This window comes from Nerophis ophidion, linkage group LG22 (genome assembly GCF_033978795.1).
Source record: "Nerophis ophidion isolate RoL-2023_Sa linkage group LG22, RoL_Noph_v1.0, whole genome shotgun sequence".
NCBI lineage: Eukaryota > Metazoa > Chordata > Actinopteri > Syngnathiformes > Syngnathidae > Nerophis > Nerophis ophidion.
The window spans coordinates 2,822,993-2,843,196 of record NC_084632.1 but is presented as its reverse complement, the minus strand read 5'-3'; the positions used below and the strand labels follow the sequence as shown (position 1 = coordinate 2,843,196).

The 20,204-nt window shown below is 41.4% G+C and overlaps 1 protein-coding gene across 3 annotated transcripts in view; it reads right to left on the bottom strand.

The window, feature by feature from the left end:
- LOC133540923 (C-C motif chemokine 17-like) overlaps nt 1-20,204 on the bottom strand; it is a 37,927-nt gene that overhangs the window by 589 nt on the left and 17,134 nt on the right. Inside the window, exons 2-5 of one of the 3 annotated variants that reach the window (XM_061884012.1) lie at nt 15,976-16,105; nt 12,581-12,728; nt 3,250-3,329; nt 1-16 (exon numbers count right to left, since the gene is read on the bottom strand). The exon at nt 1-16 is cut by the window's left edge and continues 589 nt beyond it. In XM_061884012.1, the coding sequence (XP_061739996.1) occupies nt 3,291-3,329; nt 12,581-12,728; nt 15,976-16,105 (317 nt within the window). In that variant the 3' untranslated portion in view covers nt 1-16; nt 3,250-3,290. Of the gene's footprint in view, nt 17-155; nt 680-3,249; nt 3,330-12,580; nt 12,729-15,975; nt 16,106-20,204 lie in introns of those variants that run through there. The other 2 variants (XM_061884013.1, XM_061884011.1) reach the window with 2 other exon arrangements.

Sequence of the window (20,204 nt, the reverse complement as noted above, 5' to 3'; positions counted from 1 at the left end):
TCCAGAAGGATGACATCTGGGGAGACAAGGACAAGTGTGAGAAAGTTCCCTCTCTTCACACACCTGGCTCTGGGTCTCAGAGGCAATCAAAATACAAACAATTGTATATCAAAGTAAAAAGTACATCAAGGAGACATGTTTATTTTTGGATCCGAACAGCTATTTACCCACATTAAACCGCCTGGGTCAAAATGACCCGCAACATCATCTTTTTATACAAACTCTGCACAAACATTCCACTACACAACAAAGTGTCCAGATTTACACACCTGTTCATGACCCTAGATGAGGAAAAGTCACCAGATTTCAGCAAGAAAAAAGAAAGGATAACCAGTACTTTGATCAACACAAAAACTGAAATGGGTCAAATTGACCCTTAACATAATACAATTGGAATAAAAAATGTATTGTATGTCACTTTTCTAAATGTTTATACAACCTAAAATAAAATTGTTATCGGTTTAACGTGTTTTCTTGACTGTTTTGAGTGCATTTACACACTACGGGTCAAAACGACCCGCAACATATTCAATGTCATTTTTTCCCAACATAATACAAGGGTTAAATAGATATTGCTGCCCAGGTCTGGTCCACTGGAGACAGATAGTTTGTTATATAGTAGAGACACGAGACATCCGGAGAAGTCCACTAACTCTGCTTTTAAGAGAGTTTACTTGGCCTGCAGGGTAGAAACAATACATTGACTTTAGAATATTACATAAGTAAACAGTATATATATATATATATATATATATATATATATATATATATATACATACTGTACATACAGAGGTGGGTAGTAACGCGCTACATTTACTCCGTTACATCTACTTGAGTAACTTTTGGGATAAATTGTACTTCTACGAGTAGTTTTTATGCAACATACTTTTACTTTTACTTGAGTATATTTATAAAGAAGAAACGCTACTTTTACTCCGCTCCATTTATCTACAATCAGCTCGTTACTCGCTACTTTTTTTTTTTATCGATCTGTAATGCACGCTTTGTTTGTTTTGATTTTGTCAGACACGCATTCAAAGTAGGAACTACGCATGCCTGCGTTTCACCAATCAAATGCAGTCACTGGTGACGTTGGACCAATCAAACAAAACCAGGTGATAAGCAGAGGTGGGTAGAGTAGCCAGAAATTGTACTCAAGTAAGAGTACTGTTACTTTAGAGATGTATTACTCAAGTAAAAGTAAGGAGTAGTCACCCAAATATTTACTTGAGTAAAAGTAAAAAGTATGTTGTGAAAAAACTACTCAAGTACTGAATAACTGATGAGTAACCTGTTTGTTTAATGATTACGGCAACAAGTAATGCACAAAAACATAAAAATAGCAATGAGCAAATTCATAGCCAGGAATATCTCTTAAGCAACAAAAACAATAATATAAATAAAAAAATGATGGCAATTGAGCCACAATAACTTAACAGCACCATAGCCTCAGTAGGCATTTATTGATTGATTGATTGATTGATTGATTGATTGAAACTTGTATTAGTAGATTGCACAGTACAGTACATATTCTGCACGATTGACCACTAAATGACACCCCAATAAGTTTTTCTACTTTTTTAGGTCGGATTCGACGTGTGACGGTCACGTGACCGTCTGGTATTTTTTGATTGGTCCAACGTCACCAATGACTGCATTTGATTGGTGAAACGCAGGCATGTGTAGTTCCTACTTTGAATGCGTGTCTGACAAAATCAAAACAAACAAAGTGTGCATTAACAGATCGATAAAAAAAAGTAGCGAGTAACGAGCTGATTGTAGATAAATGGAGCGGAGTAAAAGTAGCGTTTCTTCTCTGTAAATAAACTCAAGTAAAAGTATGTTGCATAAAAACTACTCCTAGAAGTACAATTTATCCCAAAAGTTACTCAAGTAGATGTAACGGAGTAAATGTAGCGCGTTACTACCCACCTCTTGTGGTCACGTGACCGTCACACGTCGAATCCGACCTAAAAAGTTGAAAAACTTATTGGGGTGTTACCATTTAGTGGTCAATTGTGCAGAATATGTACTGTACTGTGCAATCTACTAATAAAAGTTTCAATCGATCAATCAAAAGTGTAAAGGAAAAAAGACACTTTTTATTTCAGCCGTACTTCCCGTCAAAAGCCTAAACACTGATCGCACAGTTCCTGTCTTCACAATAAAAGCGGCGCTCCATCGTGCCTGCGCTAACAAAATAAGAGTCTCCGAAAGCCAGCACAAACAAGCTAGCAAGCTACGGAGTTTGCCGCCAATGTATTTCTTGTAAAGTGTATAGAAACAAATATGGAAGCTGGACAAATAAGATGCCAAAAACCAACGACTTTCATGTGGTATTAGACGGAAAAGTGGAACTTTTTTTCTCCTCCATTTGAAAACGTGGACATTATCAGCACTATACTGTCTGATTCCAATCAATGCAAGTCATCAGAATCAGGTAATACACCAACTTATATTCTTGTCTTCATGAAAGATAGGAATCTATATGTTAAACATGCATGTATATTCATTAAAACACCTTTAACATTTCAACAAAAACGGCAAAATAAAAAACTATAAATTATATATATATATATATATACATATATATATATATATATATATATATATGATATGTGTGTGTATATATATGAGGTAGATGACCTCGACTTGGTCATTTATTAAGTAATTGATAAACGTTGAAAAACTTATTGGGGTGTTACCATTTAGTGGTCAATTGTAGGGAATATGTACTGTACTGTGTTATCTACTAATACAAGTTTCAATCAATCAATCAATCAATAAATGCCTACTGAGCCTATGGTGCTGTTAAGTTATTGTGGCTCAATTCGTCTTATTTTTTTTATTTTAATGTACTATTATTTAATATATATTATTGTTTTAGTTGCTTAAGAGATATTCCTGGCAATGAATTTGCTCATTGCTATTTTTATGTTTTTGTGCATTACTTGTTGCCGTAATCATTAAACAAACAGGTTACTCATCAGTTACTCAGTACTTGAGTAGTTTTTTCACAACATACTTTTTACTTTTACTCAAGTAAATATGTGGGTGACTACTCCTTACTTTTACTTGAGTAATACATCTCTAAAGTAACAGTACTCTTACTTGAGTACAATTTCTGGCTACTCTACACACCTCTGTGTATATATATATATATATATATATATATATATATATATATATATATATATATATATATATATATACATACATATAGACAAGCTGAACATCAAAGGAACGCACCTATGACTATTTCTTGTCCTCCATATTTGACAGTTTTGCAATCACTCCGTGTTAAGAATGGCCCAGTTGTCTTTTCTCTCCTGAAAGTGAAAGACAGAGACAATTAAAGGTTGCATCTTACACAACATGACATGATTTTCATGGAAAAAAGGAATGAAATAAGATTTTGTTAAGACTTTTGTTATGATCCGCCGCCCGGATCATACATTGTTTTGGTTTTTGAGTCCTTTTGTGTTTCCTGATTATTTTTGAACTCTTCCGATCCTTGGTTTGTGTGCTTCCTTGTTTTGTCTTGTTGCCATGGTTTCTCATTTGTTGCACCTGCACTGGTTTTTTGACGCACACCTGTTTATAATTACTGTCTAATTGTATTTAAGCCTGCCTTCTCCCGTTGTTCAGCCCTGGTTTGTTGTTTGCACCGTGCAACTATCATCAATCAATCAATGTTTATTTATACAGCCCCAAATCACAAATGTCTCAAAGGGCTGCACAAATCATTACGACTACAACATCCTCGGAAGAACCCACAAAAGGGCAAGGAAAACTCACACCCAGTGGGCAGGGAGAATTCACATCCAGTGGGACGCCAGTGACAATGCTGACTATGAGAAACCTTGGAGAGGACCTCAGATGTGGGCAACCCCCCCCCCCTCTAGGGGACCGAAAGCAATGGATGTGGAGCGGGTCTAACATGATACTGTGAAAGTTCAATCCATAGTGGCTCCAACACAGCCGCGAGAGTTCAGTTCAAAGTGGATCCAAGACAGCAGCGAGAGTCTCGTCCACAGGAAACCATCTCAAGTGGAGGCGGATCAATGCAAAACTTGTTTGGGTCCCTATTAAAAGGTTAATTTGTTCAACCTTGGCCCGCGGCTTTGTTCAGTTTTAAATTTTGGCCCACTCTGTATTTGAGTTTGACACCCCTGATCTAAGCCGTACATCAAGTCCAATGCAAAGCGTGGGATGCAGTGTTGTTAAACACGTCGCCACTGGACTATAGAGCAGTGGTGAATCCTTCTCTGGACTGATGAGTCACGCTTTTCCATCCGGGAATGTGATGGACGAGTCTGGGTTTGGAGGTTGCCAGGATAATGCTAAATTTTGGACTGCATTGTGCCGAGTGTTTAATTTTATGGAGGAGGAATTATGGTGTGGGGTTATTTTTCAGGAGTTAGTTTTAGTGAAAGGAAGTTTGAATGCTCCAGGATACTGAAACATTCTGGACGATTCTGTGGGATGGCAATTTAAGTTCATATGTGAGTGAAGGCAGGTGGCCAAACACTTTTGACAATGTAGTGAATAATTCCACAAATAATGTGCTGTGTCTCTGCTATAAGAAGATCTGCAGAGTAACAATTCATACCAGTAGGAGGCAGCAGGTCGCTTTGTACTTTGACACAAGAGACTTAATGATGCATGAGTTTGAGTTTGTTTGGAACATGCAAGCATCCAACATGAAACATCACAATTTGCAGTTTCTCTTTTCAACATGTTGGAAAAGGAGTAGGAAGAATCAGAGCTTATTTAATCCTACCCCTTTTCTTTTACATAACAGTTGCTAAAACTTTTGTTCACTTCCTGATGGTAAACCCATCCATCCATCCATCCATCCATCTTCTTCCGCTTATCCGAGGTCGGGTCGCGGGGGCAACAGCCTAAGCAGTGAAACCCAGACTTCCCTCTCCCCAGCCACTTCGTCTAGCTCTTCCCGGGGGATCCCGAGGCGTTCCCAGGCCAGCCGGGAGACATAGTCTTCCCAACGTGTCCTGGGTCTTCCCTGTGGCCTCCTACCGGTTGGACGTGCCCTAAACACCTCCCTAGGGAGGCGTTCGGGTGGCATCCTGACCAGATGCCCGAACCACCTCATCTGGCTCCTCTCCATGTGGAGGAGCAGCGGCTTTACTTTGAGTTCCTCCCGGATGGCAGAGCTTCTCACCCTATCTCTAAGGGAGAGACCCAAACTCATTTCGGCCGCTTGTACCCGTGATCTTATCCTTTCGGTCATGACCCAAAGCTCATGACCATAGGTGAGGATGGGAACGTAGATCGACCGGTAAATTGAGAGCTTTGCCTTCCGGCTCAGCTCCTTCTTCACCACAATGGATCGGTACAACGTCCGCATTACTGAAGACGCCGCACCGATCCGCCTGTCGATCTCACCATCCACTCTTCCCCCACTCGTGAACAAGACTCCTAGGTACTTGAACTCCTCCACTTGGGGCAGGGTCTCCTCCCCAACCCGGAGATGGCACTCCACCCTTTTCCGGGCGAGAACCATGGACTCGGACTTGGAGGTGCTGATTCTCATCCCGGTCGCTTCACACTCGGCTGCGAACCGATCCAGCGAGAGCTGAAGATCCCGGTCAGATGAAGCCATCAGGACCACATCATCTGCAAAAAGCAGAGACCTAATCCTGCGGTCACCAAACAGGAACCCCACAACGCCTTGACTGCGCCTAGAAATTCTCTAGGCGCCCCTCTGGCAAAATGACTTTTCAATATGACTTTAGGAGGTCTAATTTGACACAAAAACACTTCCCTATTCCTTTAAATGCTACAAGCAATGTTTGAATGGCCAGACATTATCATGGAAGCTGTCATTTTGAGGAGGAACCGCACTTTTTGGGTTAATTTGATATATTATTCACAATCCTTTGTTTTCTGGGCGGTAAAGCTCGGTTGCTAGAGTGGACGTGCCAGCTGCTTGAGGGCTCCAGGTTCGATCCCCGCTCCCGCCATCCCAGTGCCGCCCACACTGGTTGAAATGTAACTTATACGTTGGGTTTCACTTTGTTAAAGCGCGGGAAGCACGGTGTAAGAGGGGTTATTGCGTCTGCTTCACAATACGACTGTCCTGGGTTCGATCCTGCACTCGGGATCTTTCTTATTAGTGATTCCTAGAGCCCCAAAAAAGTCTGCGGGCTATAGAGCGTTTTCCGTTCGGGCTCCAGTACTCTGGAATGCCCTCCCGGTAACAGTTCGAGATGCTACCTCAGTAGAAGCATTTAAGTCTCACCTTAAAACTCATCTGTATACTCTAGCCTTTAAATAGACATCCTTTTTAGACCAGTTGATCTGCCGCTTCTTTTCTTCTTTCTCCTATGTCCCCCCCTCCCTTGTGGAGGGGGTCCGGTCCGATGACCATGGATGAAGTACTGGCTGTCCAGAGTCGAGACCCAGGATGGACCGCTCGTCGGGACCCAGGATGGACCGCTCGCCTGTGTATCGGTTGGGGACATCTCTACGCTGCTGATCCGCCTCCGCTTGAGATGGTTTCCTGTAGACGGGACTCTCGCTGCTGTCTTGGATCCGCTTGAACTGAACTCTCGCGGCTGTGTTGGAGCCACTATGGATTGAACTTTCACAGTATCATGTTAGACCCGCTCCACATCCATTGCTTTCGGTCCCCTAGAGGGGGGGGGGGTTGCCCACATCTGAGGTCCTCTCCAAGGTTTCTCATAGTCAGCATTGTCACTGGCGTCCCACTGGATGTGAATTCTCCCTGCCCACTGGGTGTGAGTTTTCCTTGCCCTTTTGTGGGTTCTTCCGAGGATGTTGTATTCGTAATGATTTGTGCAGTCCTTTGAGACATTTGTGATTTGGGGCTATATAAATAAACGATTGATTGATTGATGATTGATTCTGTGTGGAGTTTGCAAAAGTACGAAAAGTTGGTACTTTTGAGTGCCAATATTGATTCCCAGATACTGGGATTTTCTACCGTATCGCTTCAAATGTGAACGCTGTACCCATCCCGAATAGAGCGCACTTTCTGTGTTTGCTAACACAGGAATGGGTTGGTTGTATCTTTCGGCACTTGAGCTGCCAAATTCAGAATAATCCTCACTCCTCAAAATGCTTCCTCGCGACGGCTGCGTTCTATTCGTTAAGAGCCACGTTCTACCAATTTTGCAGTTTGTGGAATTTCAAAGGTTACCAACTTCCCGCCTTAGTGCCACAACCTTCCACTATGCAAGTGAGATGCATGATTTATAAACTTGCATAACATTTTCATAAATCAAAGGCAATACAGAACCGGTTTAATCTCCATTGTTATTCGCGGCTCAAACTAGCTGGTAGGTAGAAGTCGCAAGTCGTCAGAGGAGCAGTGTGAGCTAGGCGCCAGAAAAGTAGTTCCTCTGGGGCGGTATAGCTCGGTTGGTAGAGTGGCCGTGCCAGCAACTTGAGGGTTACAGGTTCCATCCCCGCTTCTGCCTTCCTAGCCACTGCCGTTGTGTCCTTGGGCAAGACACTTAACTCCCAGTGCCACCCACACTGGTTTAATTGTAACTTAGATATTGGGTTTCACTATGTAAAGTGCTTCGAGTCACTTGAGAAAAAGCGCTATGTAAATATAATTCACTTCACTTCACACTTCCTGTTCTCAATGTATTCACAATGTATACTCCATAGGTAATAAGTAATCACAATACAAATAAATAAATAATTGGCGAAGTAAGTTTTATTCCATACGATGAGATAAGTCGGATTATTTTGAGAATGAATGGGTGAGTAAAATCAGAAAGTTTATCATGGTTCTTCATTTTTGTACTTTGTAAACACTTCCTGTTTGAAGAGTTTCTTGAAGTGGATCATATTAGTACATTGTTTGATTGCTTTGCTTAATCCATTCCATCATTTAATTCCACATCCTGATATACTGAGGGTCTTAAGTGTTGTACGTGCATACAAATGTTTTAAATTACATTTTTCTCTAAGATTATATTTCTCTTCTTTTGTTGAGAAGAATTGTTGTATATTCTTGTGAAGCAGGTTATAGTTTGCTTTGTGTATAATCTTAGCTGTTTGCAATCCCACTATGTTGTGGAATTTCAGTATCTTTGATTCAATAAATAAAGGGTTTGTATGTTCTCTATACCCAACATGATGTATTATTATAACTAGGGGTGGGCAAATTAATGCGTTAATTACGAGTTAACTCATCAATCTATGAACGCCGACAATTATTTTATCGCACATTTGCGTATGTTGTTTACATGCTTTTATTTTGTTAACGCCTTTTCTTAACAAGATGGCGTGGAGGGGCTCTTGGTAAAGATGGAACATTTGGCAAAAATAGCGGACAATTCTGCAAATGTCATGGCTGGCTTACAGCGTGGTCACTCCGGGATCACTTACGACCCCCAGACAATTCTGGATGTGGATAGATCGGGCCGTTTTGGACTGAATGAGGCGTGCTTGCTAGAGCGGCTAGCTAGCATGGGAATACTTTGCCGGCTACATCCAGCGGCCTGTGAAGCAGCGGAGTATGTGTGTTGTCTGTCTATTTATGAATAATGCAGACCAGGAGTGTTGGCTGACTTCTTAACGTTTGCTTTCAGAGCGTGCATATCACAACATACAAGATGCCGTCATGGCGACACAACCTATACATGCTCCTCACTCCTGTTGCATGCTGGGTAGGGTAGTTCTTTATTTCCCTGGCTCATAACATCACAATATAGTACCATGTATATGATGCCTTCAGTTTATCAAAGCACCAAGCAAACAATGGGAAAATTCCCATCATATCAATTCCTAGATATGGTCATAATTATTTTAAGTGCACTACGCAGAATAAACACAACATTATTAATATTGCTACTACGGATAATTTGATCAAAAATTCCCTAAAACAGCCCACTACCTATAATATAGGTTTTTTAAACATAAGATCCCTGATCAAAAAAATGTTTCTGCTGTTACCTCAGAAATTGCCTGTTCAGATGTTATGATTGTGGCTCAGAGATTTGTATGTAGATTATATTTATTTTCCATAACAAACAGGATAACTTAAATACCCTGGCAGTGGCAATAAGCTTAAATGTTTGTATTTACGTTTTTTGGAGTTGATTTTCATCAAATATGCTATTTAACTGCTACTGTTTAACAAGGACTGATTTAAATTGTGTTTGCACAACAAATGTTTTGGCGCTTTTGTTCATGTGGGAGAATATTCCAATAAGGGTGCACTACACACTACTTTTGAATTCATTATTGGGCTTTGCGTATACAATGCAGTTAATCACGATTAATCAGAGAAATAGTGCGATTAACTTCGATTAAAATGTTTAATCGTTGCCCAGCCCTAATTCTAACTGATCTTTTTTGTAACACTGTTAGTGAATGAAGTGTTCTTTTGTAATTATTTCCCCATATTTCTACACAGTAACTCAGATATGTAACACTAGTGAGCAGTAGAGAATATAAAGTCATTTTTGGTCTAGAACATATTTGGCTTTATTCAAATATGTTCTAGTCATGAGTGGTTTATGGTTTGAATTCACATCGCATAATTGCGTCGGGTATTTGATGAAAATGACTTCATATTGGGAATATAGTCTTTTTTTATTACATTTTCTGCTGGTGGTGTGAGTTGAGATTGTTTCAATGAAAAAAATTTGCCTTGACTCAAAAAAAAAAACACGGGTTCAGACGATATTTACACATAATTTGCGGATTGGAAATATAATTGGATATAGTTTAACGGATAAAATGAGGCCCAATTATAGCATCGATATTGGACTTCTTTTTCCATTATGCTGGTACCTTTTGGACATGTTGTAAAGAAAACCTGTCGAATATATGATATATTAATACTGTATACATAAAGATGTATTTCATCCAACTAACTTGAAGAAGCTGAGTTACGCTGCCATCTACTGGACGGACTTGGAACAACACGCTACAGTCACAATGTCCGTTTGTGATATGTTGAAATGCTGAATCTACTTGTGGTGGTCCAAATGTACTTGTGGCGGGTCGCCACAAATACAAAACCTAAAAGCAGTGAAGTTGTCATGTTGTGTAAATGGTAAATAAAAACAGAATACAAAGATTTGTAAATCCTTAACCTATAATTAAATTGCATAGTCTGCAGAGACAAGATACTTAACGAACTGGAGAACTTTATTTATTGCAAACTTTAGCTCATTTGGAATTGGATGCTTGCAACATGTTTAAAAAAAAGCTGGCACAAGTGGCAAAAAAGACTGAGAAAGTTGAGGAATGCTCATGAAACACTTATATGGAACATCCCACAGGTGTGCAGGCTAATTGGGAACAGGTGGGTGCCATGATTGGGTATAAAAGCAGCTTCAATGAAATGCTCAGTCATTCAGAAACAAAGGACGGGGCGAGGGTCACCACTTTGTCAACAAATGCCTAAACAAATTGTTTTGGAACAGAATTTCTCAACAAGGAATTTAGGGATTTCACCATCTACGCTCTGTAATATCATCAAAAGGTTCAGAGAATCTGGAGAGATCTCTGCACGTAAGTGGCTAAGCCCGAGACTTTCGATCCCTCAGGCGGTACTGCATGAAAAAGCGACATCAGTGGGTAAAGGATATCACCACATGGGCTCAGGAACACTTCAGAAAACCACTGTCAGTAAATACAATCGGTCGCTACATCTGTAAATGCAAGTTAAAACTTTACTATGCAAATCCGAAGCCATTTATCAACAACACCCAGAAATGCCGGAACCGAGCTCATCTAAGATAGACTGATGCAAAGTAGAAAAGTGTTCCGTGATCTGAGGAATCCATGTTTTAAATTGTGTTTGGAAACTGTGGACTTGGAGTCGTCTGGAACAAAGAGGAAAAGAACCATCCGGATTGTTATAGGAACAAAGTTGAAAAGCCAGCATGTGTGATGGTATGGGGGTGTATTAGTGCCCAAGGCATGGGTAACTTACACATCTGTGAAGGCACCATTAATGCTGAAAGGTCCATACAGGTTTTGGAGCAATCTGTAAGTGCAAGTTAAAACTGTAACTATGCAAAGCCAAAGCCATTTATCCACAACACCCAGAAACGCCGCCGGCCTCGCTGGGCCCGAGCTCAACTAAGATGGACTGATGCAAAGTGGAAAAGTGTTCTGTGAGCTGACGAGTTTACAATTCAAATACTTGTTGGAAACTGTGGATGTTGTGTCCTCAGGAACAAAGAGGAAAAGTTGAAAGTGTAAAAGCCAGCATCTGTGATGGTATGGGGGTGTATTAGTGCCCAAGGCATGGGTAACTTACACATCTGTGAAGGCACCATTAATGCTGAAAGGTACATACAGCTTTTGGAGCAACATATGTTGTCATCCAAGCAACGTTATCATGGACGCCCCTGCTTATTTCCTAGTAGTGAAGTGAATTATATTTATATAGTGAAGTGAAGTGAATTATATTTATATAGCGCGTTTCTCTAGTGACTCAAAGCGCTTTACATAGTGAAACCCAATATCTAAGTTACATTTAAACTGGAGTGGGTGGCACTGGGAGCAGGTGGCCAAGGACACAACGGCAGTGACTAGGATGCCGGACGCGGGAATCGAACCTGCAACCCTCAAGTTGCTGGCACAGGCACTCTACCAACCCAGTGCAGGTACTAGAATTGCCTGCCTGTAGTTCTGACCTGTCTCCCATTGCAAAATGTGATACGCATTATGAAGCGTAAAATACAACAACATAGACCCAAGACACTTACTAAGTGTTGTTAAAAGGAAAGGCCATGTGACAGAGTGGTAAAACTGCCCCTGTGACACCTCAGTAGAAGCATTTAAGTCTCACCTTAAAACTCTTCTGTATACTCTAGCCTTTAAATAGACCTCCTTTTTAGACCAGTTGATCTGCCGCTTCTTTTCTTTCTCCTATGTCCCCCCCCCCTCCCTTGTGGAGGGGGTCCGGTCCGATGACCATGGATGAAGTACTGGCTGTCCAGAGTCGAGACCCAGGATGGACCGCTCGCCTGTGTATCGGTTGGGGACATCTCTACGCTGCTGATCCGCTTGAGATGGTTTCCTGTGGACGGGACTCTCACTGCTGTCTTGGAGCCACTATGGATTGAACTTTCACAGTATCATGTTAGACCCGCTTGACATCCATTGCTTTCGGTCCCCTAGAGAGGGGGGTTGCCCACATCTGAGGTCCTCTCCAAGGTTTCTCATAGTCAGCATTGTCACTGGCGTCCCACTGGATGTGAATTCTCCCTGCCCACTGGGTGTGAGTTTTCCTTGCCCTTTTGTGGGTTCTTCCGAGGATGTTGTAGTCGTAATGATTTGTGCAGTCCTTTGAGACATTTGTGATTGGGGCTATATAAATAAACATTGATTGATTGATTGATTGATTTTTGCTGCCATTAAATTCTAAGTTAATGATTATTTGCAAAAAAATCTGGTTTTGTGTTTTGTAAATGATTGTGTGGGAAACAAGTGGAAATGGCCCCCACAGACATGACTTTTCAATGTCCTTGGTAGAAAAAGTTTGCATAAACTAACAAACTGTTTACTTCCTGTCTAATTGTGTTGCTAAATATGTTTGTATTTGTTTAGTGCGTACCTCAGTCATGACGGGCAGGTTGTCGTGAGGAAGAAGCCACATTGTTCGATGGGCCTTGGTTCTCTGTCTCTGCAACAGCTTTCTCAGCAACCTCTTCACTTTACGGTCCCGGGGGTCGGCACACTTCACCGCCTTTTTGGTGTAAAGGCTGGCGGGGGACAAAGAGCAATTATTCCTGCTGTGCGGCACAGTCTGGCACCTCTGCTTTAAAGGCCGACTGAAAGGAGATGTTCTTATTCAAACGGGGATAGCAGGTCCATTCTATGTGTCATACTTCATCATTTCCCGATATTTTTGCTGAAAGGATTTAGTAGAGAACATCCATGATAAAGTTGGCAACTTTCGGTCGCTAATAAAAAAGCCTTGCCTGTACCGGAAGTAGCAGACGATGTGCGCGTGACGTCACGGGTTGTGGAGCTCCTCACGTCTGAACATTGTTTACAATCATGGCCACCAGCAGCGAGGGTGATTCGGACCGAGAAAGCGACGATTTCCCCATTAATTTGAGCAAAAATGAAAGATTCGTGGATGAGGAAAGTGAGAGTGAAGGACTTGGAAAAAAAAAACTAGACGGCAGAGCGATTCAGATGTTATTAGACAAATTTACTAGGATCCATCCATTTTCTACCGCTTATTCCCTTTTTGGGGTTGCGGGGGGCGCTGGCGCCTATCCCAGCTACAATCGGGCGGAAGGCGGGGTACACCCTGGACAAGTCGCCACCTCATTGCAGGGCCAACACAGACAACATTCACACTCACATTCACACACTAGGGACAATTTAGTGTTGTGAAATATGTGAAATATATTTATATAGCGCTTTTCTCTAGTGACTCAAAGCGCTTTACATAGTGAAACCCAATATCTAAGTTACATTTAAAGCAGTGTGGGTGGCACTGGGAGCAGGTGGGTAAAGTGTCTTGCCCAAGGACACAACGGCAGTGACTGGGATGGCGGAAGCGGGAATCGAACCTGCAACCCTCAAGTTGCTGGCACGGCTACTCTACCAACCGAGCTATGCCGCCCCAATCAACCTATCCCCAGGTGCATGTCTTTGGAGGTGGGAGGGGCCTATCCCCAGGTGCATGTCTTTGGAGGTGGGAGGGGCCTATCCCCAGGTGCATGTCTTTGGAGGTGGGAGGGGCCTATCCCCAGGTGCATGTCTTTGGAGGTGGGATGGGCCTATCCCCAGGTGCATGTCTTTGGAGGTGGGAGGGGCCTATCCCCAGGTGCATGTCTTTGGAGGTGGGAGGGGCCTATCCCCAGGTGCATGTCTTTGGAGGTGGGAAGGGCCTATCCCCAGATGCATGTCTTTGGAGGTGGGAGGGGCCTATCCCCAGGTGCATGTCTTTGGAGGTGGGAAGAGCCTATCCCCAGGTGCATGTCTTTGGAGGTGGGAGGGGCCTATCCCCAGGTGCATGTCTTTGGAGGTGGGAGGGGCCTATCCCCAGGTGCATGTCTTTGGAGGTGGGAAGGGCCTATCCCCAGGTGCATGTCTTTGGAGGTGGGAGGGGCCTATCCCCAGGTGCATGTCTTTGGAGGTGGGAAGGGCCTATCCCCAGGTGCATGTCTTTGGAGGTGGGAGGGGCCTATCCCCAGGTGCATGTCTTTGGAGGTGGGAGGAAGCCGGAGTACCCGGAGGGAACCCACGCATTCACGGGGAGAACATGCAAACTCCACACAGAAAGATCCCCAGCCTGGATTTGAACCCAGGACTGCAGGACCTTCGTATTGTGAGGCAGACGCACTAACCCCTCTGCCACCGTGATACTAGGATAATTCTGGAAAATCCCTTCTCTGTTTATTGTGTTACTAGTGTAGTAGTGAGATTATATGGTACATGAAAGTCGGAGGGGTGTGGCCACGGGTGTGGTGACCGCCAGTGTCTCCGGTGGGAGGAGGTAAGAGAGTCGGCAGTTGCAGGAGGACGTAAGCTCCGCTCATGTCTACGGTAAGATCCGACTTATTACCACAATTTTCTCACCGAAACCTGCCGGTTCGCTCGACCGCTCTGTTCCGTAGCAAAGCTTCACCTTCGGGAATGTAAACAAGTAAACAGCGTGGCGCAGTGGAAGAGTGGCCGTGCGCAACCTGAGGGTCCCTGGTTCAATCCCCACCTAGTACCAACCTCGTCACGTTCGTTGTGTCCTGAGCAAGACACTTCACCCTTGCTCCTGATGGGTGCTGGTTAGCGCCTTGCATGGCAGCTCCCTCCATCAGTGTGTGAATGTGTGTGTGAATGTGGAAGTAGTGTCAAAGCGCTTTGAGTACCTTGAAGGTAGAAAAGCTATACAAGTACAACCCATTTATTTATTTATTCATTTAAACACCGGCTGTGTTTGTGTTGCAAAAGGCGGCCGCAATAGTGTGAAGTGAAGTGAATTATATTTATATAGCGCTTTTCTCTAGTGACTTAAAGTGCTTTACATAGTGAAACCCAATATCTAAGTTACATTTGAACCAGTGTGGGTGGCACTGGGAGCAGGTGGGTAAAGTGTCTTGCCCAAGGACACAACGTCATTGACTAGGATGGCGGAAGTGGGAATCGAACCTGCAACCCCCAAGTTGCAGGCATGTCCACTCTACCAACCGAGCTATACCGCCCCGTTATACACCGTTTCCCACCTACATCTTTCTTCTTTGACGTCTCCATTATTAATTGAACAAATTGCAAAAGATTCAGCAACACAGATGTTCAGAATACTGTGGAATTATGCGATTGAAGCAGACTACTTACATCTTGGATCGGGCTGGAAAAAAAATGTCCGGTACAATTTGAGACGTGACGAGCACGCGTCAACAGGATACTTTGCGGGAAATTTAAAATTGCAATTTAGTAAACTAAAAAGGCCGTATTGGCATGTGTTGCAATGTTAATATTTCATCATTGATATATAAACTATCAGCGACTTGTCCAGGGTGTACTCTGCCCTCCGCCCGATTGTAGCTGAGATAGGCGCCAGCGCCCCCCGCGACCCCAAAGGGAATAAGCGGTAGAAAATGGATGGATATAAACTAGCAGACTGCGTGGTTGCTAGTAGTGGCTTTCAGTAGGCCTTTAAGTGCACTATTATTATAAATGATGAAGATTCTTACAACTCTAATAATTCTATTTAAACAACTGAAAACTTTCTCCATTACATTTAAAATTTCCTAAAATGTAACGTAAAAGTAAACTATTGTTACCCACTGGTTTTACTCTAGCTGGCTCTTTAGTTATTTACACATCAAATAGTGTCATTCCAGTCTATTTCCTTCCTGCCTGATTACGCCGGAACAACATGACCTGGAAACATAACAATGGCGGTCGGCCCCTCGCCTCTGTGCCACTAGAGTTCTATTTTCCAGGGCCGCTTGTGTCTGTTCATCTCCAAGAGTGGACAGTTGGAATACTTGCATGATGGCTTGTATGCTGCAGTCTGGTCCTTCCGTCTGCACCTCGAAGCGCAGCACGTCCTTGGTGCGCACCTTGCCCTGGGAGTACAGCATGCAGCACTGCACGTCCCGCTGCATCTGCACACCTTTACCTGCACACCACGAGTGGGAGAGATGGCGGCGTCAGGGGAAGACAGTTCAGCGACAATGCAAAAGTCATTTTTCCACCTAAAAATGATATTTCCTCACACAGTGGACTGTAGTTCTCCTCAACTGCAGAGAGTACGAGGCAACCTTCTATAAAACTAAACAGAATATATATTTTACTCGAAATCAAGGGGGTCCGAACTTTTTAGGCATTAGGCTAAAAAAAAATTAGGCCAGTAGCAGTACACATAGTCTACAGCAGGGGTCAGCAACCTCTTTGAAAGCAAGAGCTACTTCTTGGGTACTGATTAATGCCAAGGGCTACCAGTTTGATACACACTTAAATAAATTGCCAGAAATAGCCAATTTGCTCAATTTACCTTTAACTCTGTTATTATTAATAATTAATGATATTTATCTTTGTGGAAACACTGATCATCTTAATGATTTCTCACAATAAATATATATAGAAACAGATAAATATTTTAATAAATATATTTCGACTCTTCAAAATTCCAAATTCAACCGAAAAAAAGAAGAGTAAAAACTAGCTAATTTGAATATTTTTGGAAAAATTAAAAACATAATTTATGGAACATCATTATTAATTTTTCCTGATTACGATTAATTTGAGAATTTTGATGACATGTTTTAAATAAGTTAAAATCCAATCTGCACTATGTTAGTGAAGTGAAGTGACGTGAATTATATTTATATAGCGCTTTTCTCAAGTGACTCAAAGCGCTTTACATAGTGAAACCCAATATCTAAGTTACATTTAAACCAGTGTGGGTGGCACAGGGAGCAGGTGGGTAAAGTGTCTTGCCCAAGGACACAACGGCAGTGACTAGGATGGCGGAAGCGGGAATCAAACCTGCAACCCTCAAGTTGCTGGCACAGTCGCTCTACCAACCGAGCTATACCGCCCTTCTTGTTTGGTGTGGGTTCACAGTGTGGCGCATATTTGTAACAGTGTTAAAGTTGTTTATACGGCCACCCTCAGTGTTGACCAAGTATGCGTTGCATTCACTTGTGTGTCACTGCAAAGATGTTCATAAAGCCATGGTTGTAATTTTCTTGCCTTCCTTCATACTTCAAACATACTTGCCAACCTTGAGACCTCCGATTTCGGGAGTTGGGGGGCATGGTTAAGAGGGGAGGAGTATATTTACATAGCTACAATTCACCAAGTCAAGTATTTCATATATATATATATATATATATATATATATATATATATATATATATATATATATATATATATATATATATATATAATCCAGCACTGACTGGATGGGAAGACAGCTTAAAATAAGAGTGGGCTGATTGACACCAGGTGTGGCCAGGTACCAATCAGCCACAGCTGAGGGGAAACAGCGTTCAGGGAGAAACACAGGAAAGAGCCAAAATAAGAGCACTGATAGGAACTAAAGACAGGAAATACTACACACAGGAAAAACTAAAACACAAACAAACTGTCAGTGGCAAACCTGACACAAAGACTGTGAAAACGGCCTGTAAAACATAGTCCATGCACATTTTTGGCAAAAGAACCAGCATTACAAGTTATGTAGACCACAAGGACATGTTTTAAATGTAGAAACAAATCATGATATGACCCCTTTAAAGGTTAAATACAGTGTAGTAAATAAATAAATACAAATAATAATTGTTATAATAGTAAAAGATAATCATAGTAAATAATACGTGTATTAAATTTTGATTAAAAACAAGTAAGATTGTGTTATTAAACAAATTGACATTGATTAGCAAATAAACCCACACAAAAGTACTGAAAACTGGGACTGCAGAGCAGTGGTTGTCAACCTTTTTTTTTAGTGATGTCTGTGAACATGTTTTTAATTCAAGTACCACCTAATCAGATGAAAGCATGTTTGGTTGAAAAAAAGAGATAAAGAAGTAAAATACAGCACTTTGTCATCACTTTCTACATATTACCATAGAGCAGGGGTCCCCAACACCAGGTCGCCCGTAAGGACCAGATGAGTCGCCCGCTGGCTTGTTCTAAAAATAGCTCAAATAGCAGCACTTACCAGTGAGCTGCCTCTATTTTTTAAATAGTATTTATTTACTAGCAAGCTGGTCTCGCTTTGCTGGACATTTTTAATTCTAAGAGAGACAAAACTCAAATAGAATTTGAAAATACAAGAAAATATTTTAAAGACTTGGTCTTCACTTGTTTAAATAAATTCATTTATTTTTTGGACTTTGCTTCTTATAACTTTCAGAAAGACAATTTTAGAGAAAAAATACAACCTTAAAAATGGTTTTAGGATTTTTAAACACATATACCTTTTTACCTTTTAAATTCCTTCCTCTTCTTTCCTGACAATTTAAATCAATTTTTAGTTTTTTTTTAATGTAAAAAATACATTTTAATTTAATTCTTCATTTTAGCTTCTGTTTTTTCGACGAAAAATATTTGTGGAATATTTCTTCAAACTTATTATGATTAAAATAAAAAAATAAAAAATTCTGGCAAATCTAGAAAATCTGTAGAATCAAATTCAAATCTTATTTCAGAGTCTTTTGAATTTCTTTTAAAATGTTTGTTCTGCTAGAAATATAGCTTGGTCCGATTTGTTATATATTCTAACAAAGTGCAGATTGGATTTTAACCTATTTAAAACATGTCATCAACATTCTAAAATTAATCTTAATCAGGAAAAAATACTAATGTTCCATAAATTTTTTATTTTTTATTTTTTCAAAAAGATTCGAGTTAACTCGGAAAAAAAAAGATGAGGGCAGTGGGAGCGATTCAGATGTTATTAGACACATTTACTGGGATAATTGTAGAAAATCACTTATCTGCTTATTGTGTTACTAGTCTTTTAGTGAGATTATAAAGTCATACCTGAAAGTCAGAGGGGTGTGGTGACCGCCAGTGTCTCTGAGGGAAGCCACAGAGGATTCAAGAAAGTCGCAGCTGCCTCTTTGACAGCTGCAGGAAACACCACACAAGCTCCGCTCATGTTTACGGTAGGAGCCGACTTATTACCACCATTATCTCACTGAAACCTGCCAGTTGACATGTGGTAGAGAACCATGTCCGCTTGACCGCTCTGTTCCATAGCAAAGCTTCACAACAAACAAACACCGGCTGTGTTTGTGTTGCTTAAGACAGCTGCAACACACCGCTTTCCACCAACAGCATTCTTCTTTGACGTCTCCATTATTAATTGAACACATTGCAAAAGATTCAGCAACACAGAAGTCCAGAATACTGTAGAATTATGCGATAAAAACAGACTACTTTTAGCGGTTATCGGTGCTGGGAGGACATGTCCGCTATTTTTTCAAAACAATTCGAGTTAACTAGTATTTATCTTGTTTTTTTCAGTTGAATTTAGAATTTTCACCATTTTCTCACTGAAACCTGCTGGTTGACATGTGGTAGAGAACCATGTCCGCTTGACCGCTCTGTTCCATAGTAAAGCTTCACAACAAACAAACACCGGCTGTGTTTGTGTTGCTACAGCCGGCCGCAATACACCGCTTTCCACCAACATCTTTCTTCTTTGACGCCTCCATTATTAATTGAACACATTGCAAAAGATTCAGCAACAGTTGTCCAGAATACTGTAGAATTATGCGATAAAAACAGACTACTTTTAGCTGTGATCGGTGCTGGGAGAACATGTCCGCTATTTTTTCAAAAATGTTCGAGTTAACTAGTATTTATCTTGTTTTTTTCAGTTGAATTTAGAATTTTCACCATTTTCTCACCGAAACCTGCCGGTTGACATGTGGTAGAGAACCATGTCCGCTTGACCGCTCTGTTCCATAGTAAAGCTTCACAACAAACAAACACCGGCTGTGTTTGTGTTGCTACAGCCGGCCGCAATACACCGCTTTCCACCAACATCTTTCTTCTTTGACGTCTCCATTATTAATTGAACACACTGCAAAAGATTCAGCAACAGTTGTCCAGAATACTGTAGAATTATGCGATAAAAACAGACTACTTTTAGCTGTGATCGGTGCTGGGAGAACATGTCCGCTGTTTTTTTCAAAAAGATTCGAGTTAACTAGTATTTATCTTGTTTTTTTCAGTTGAATTTAGAATTTTCACCATTTTCT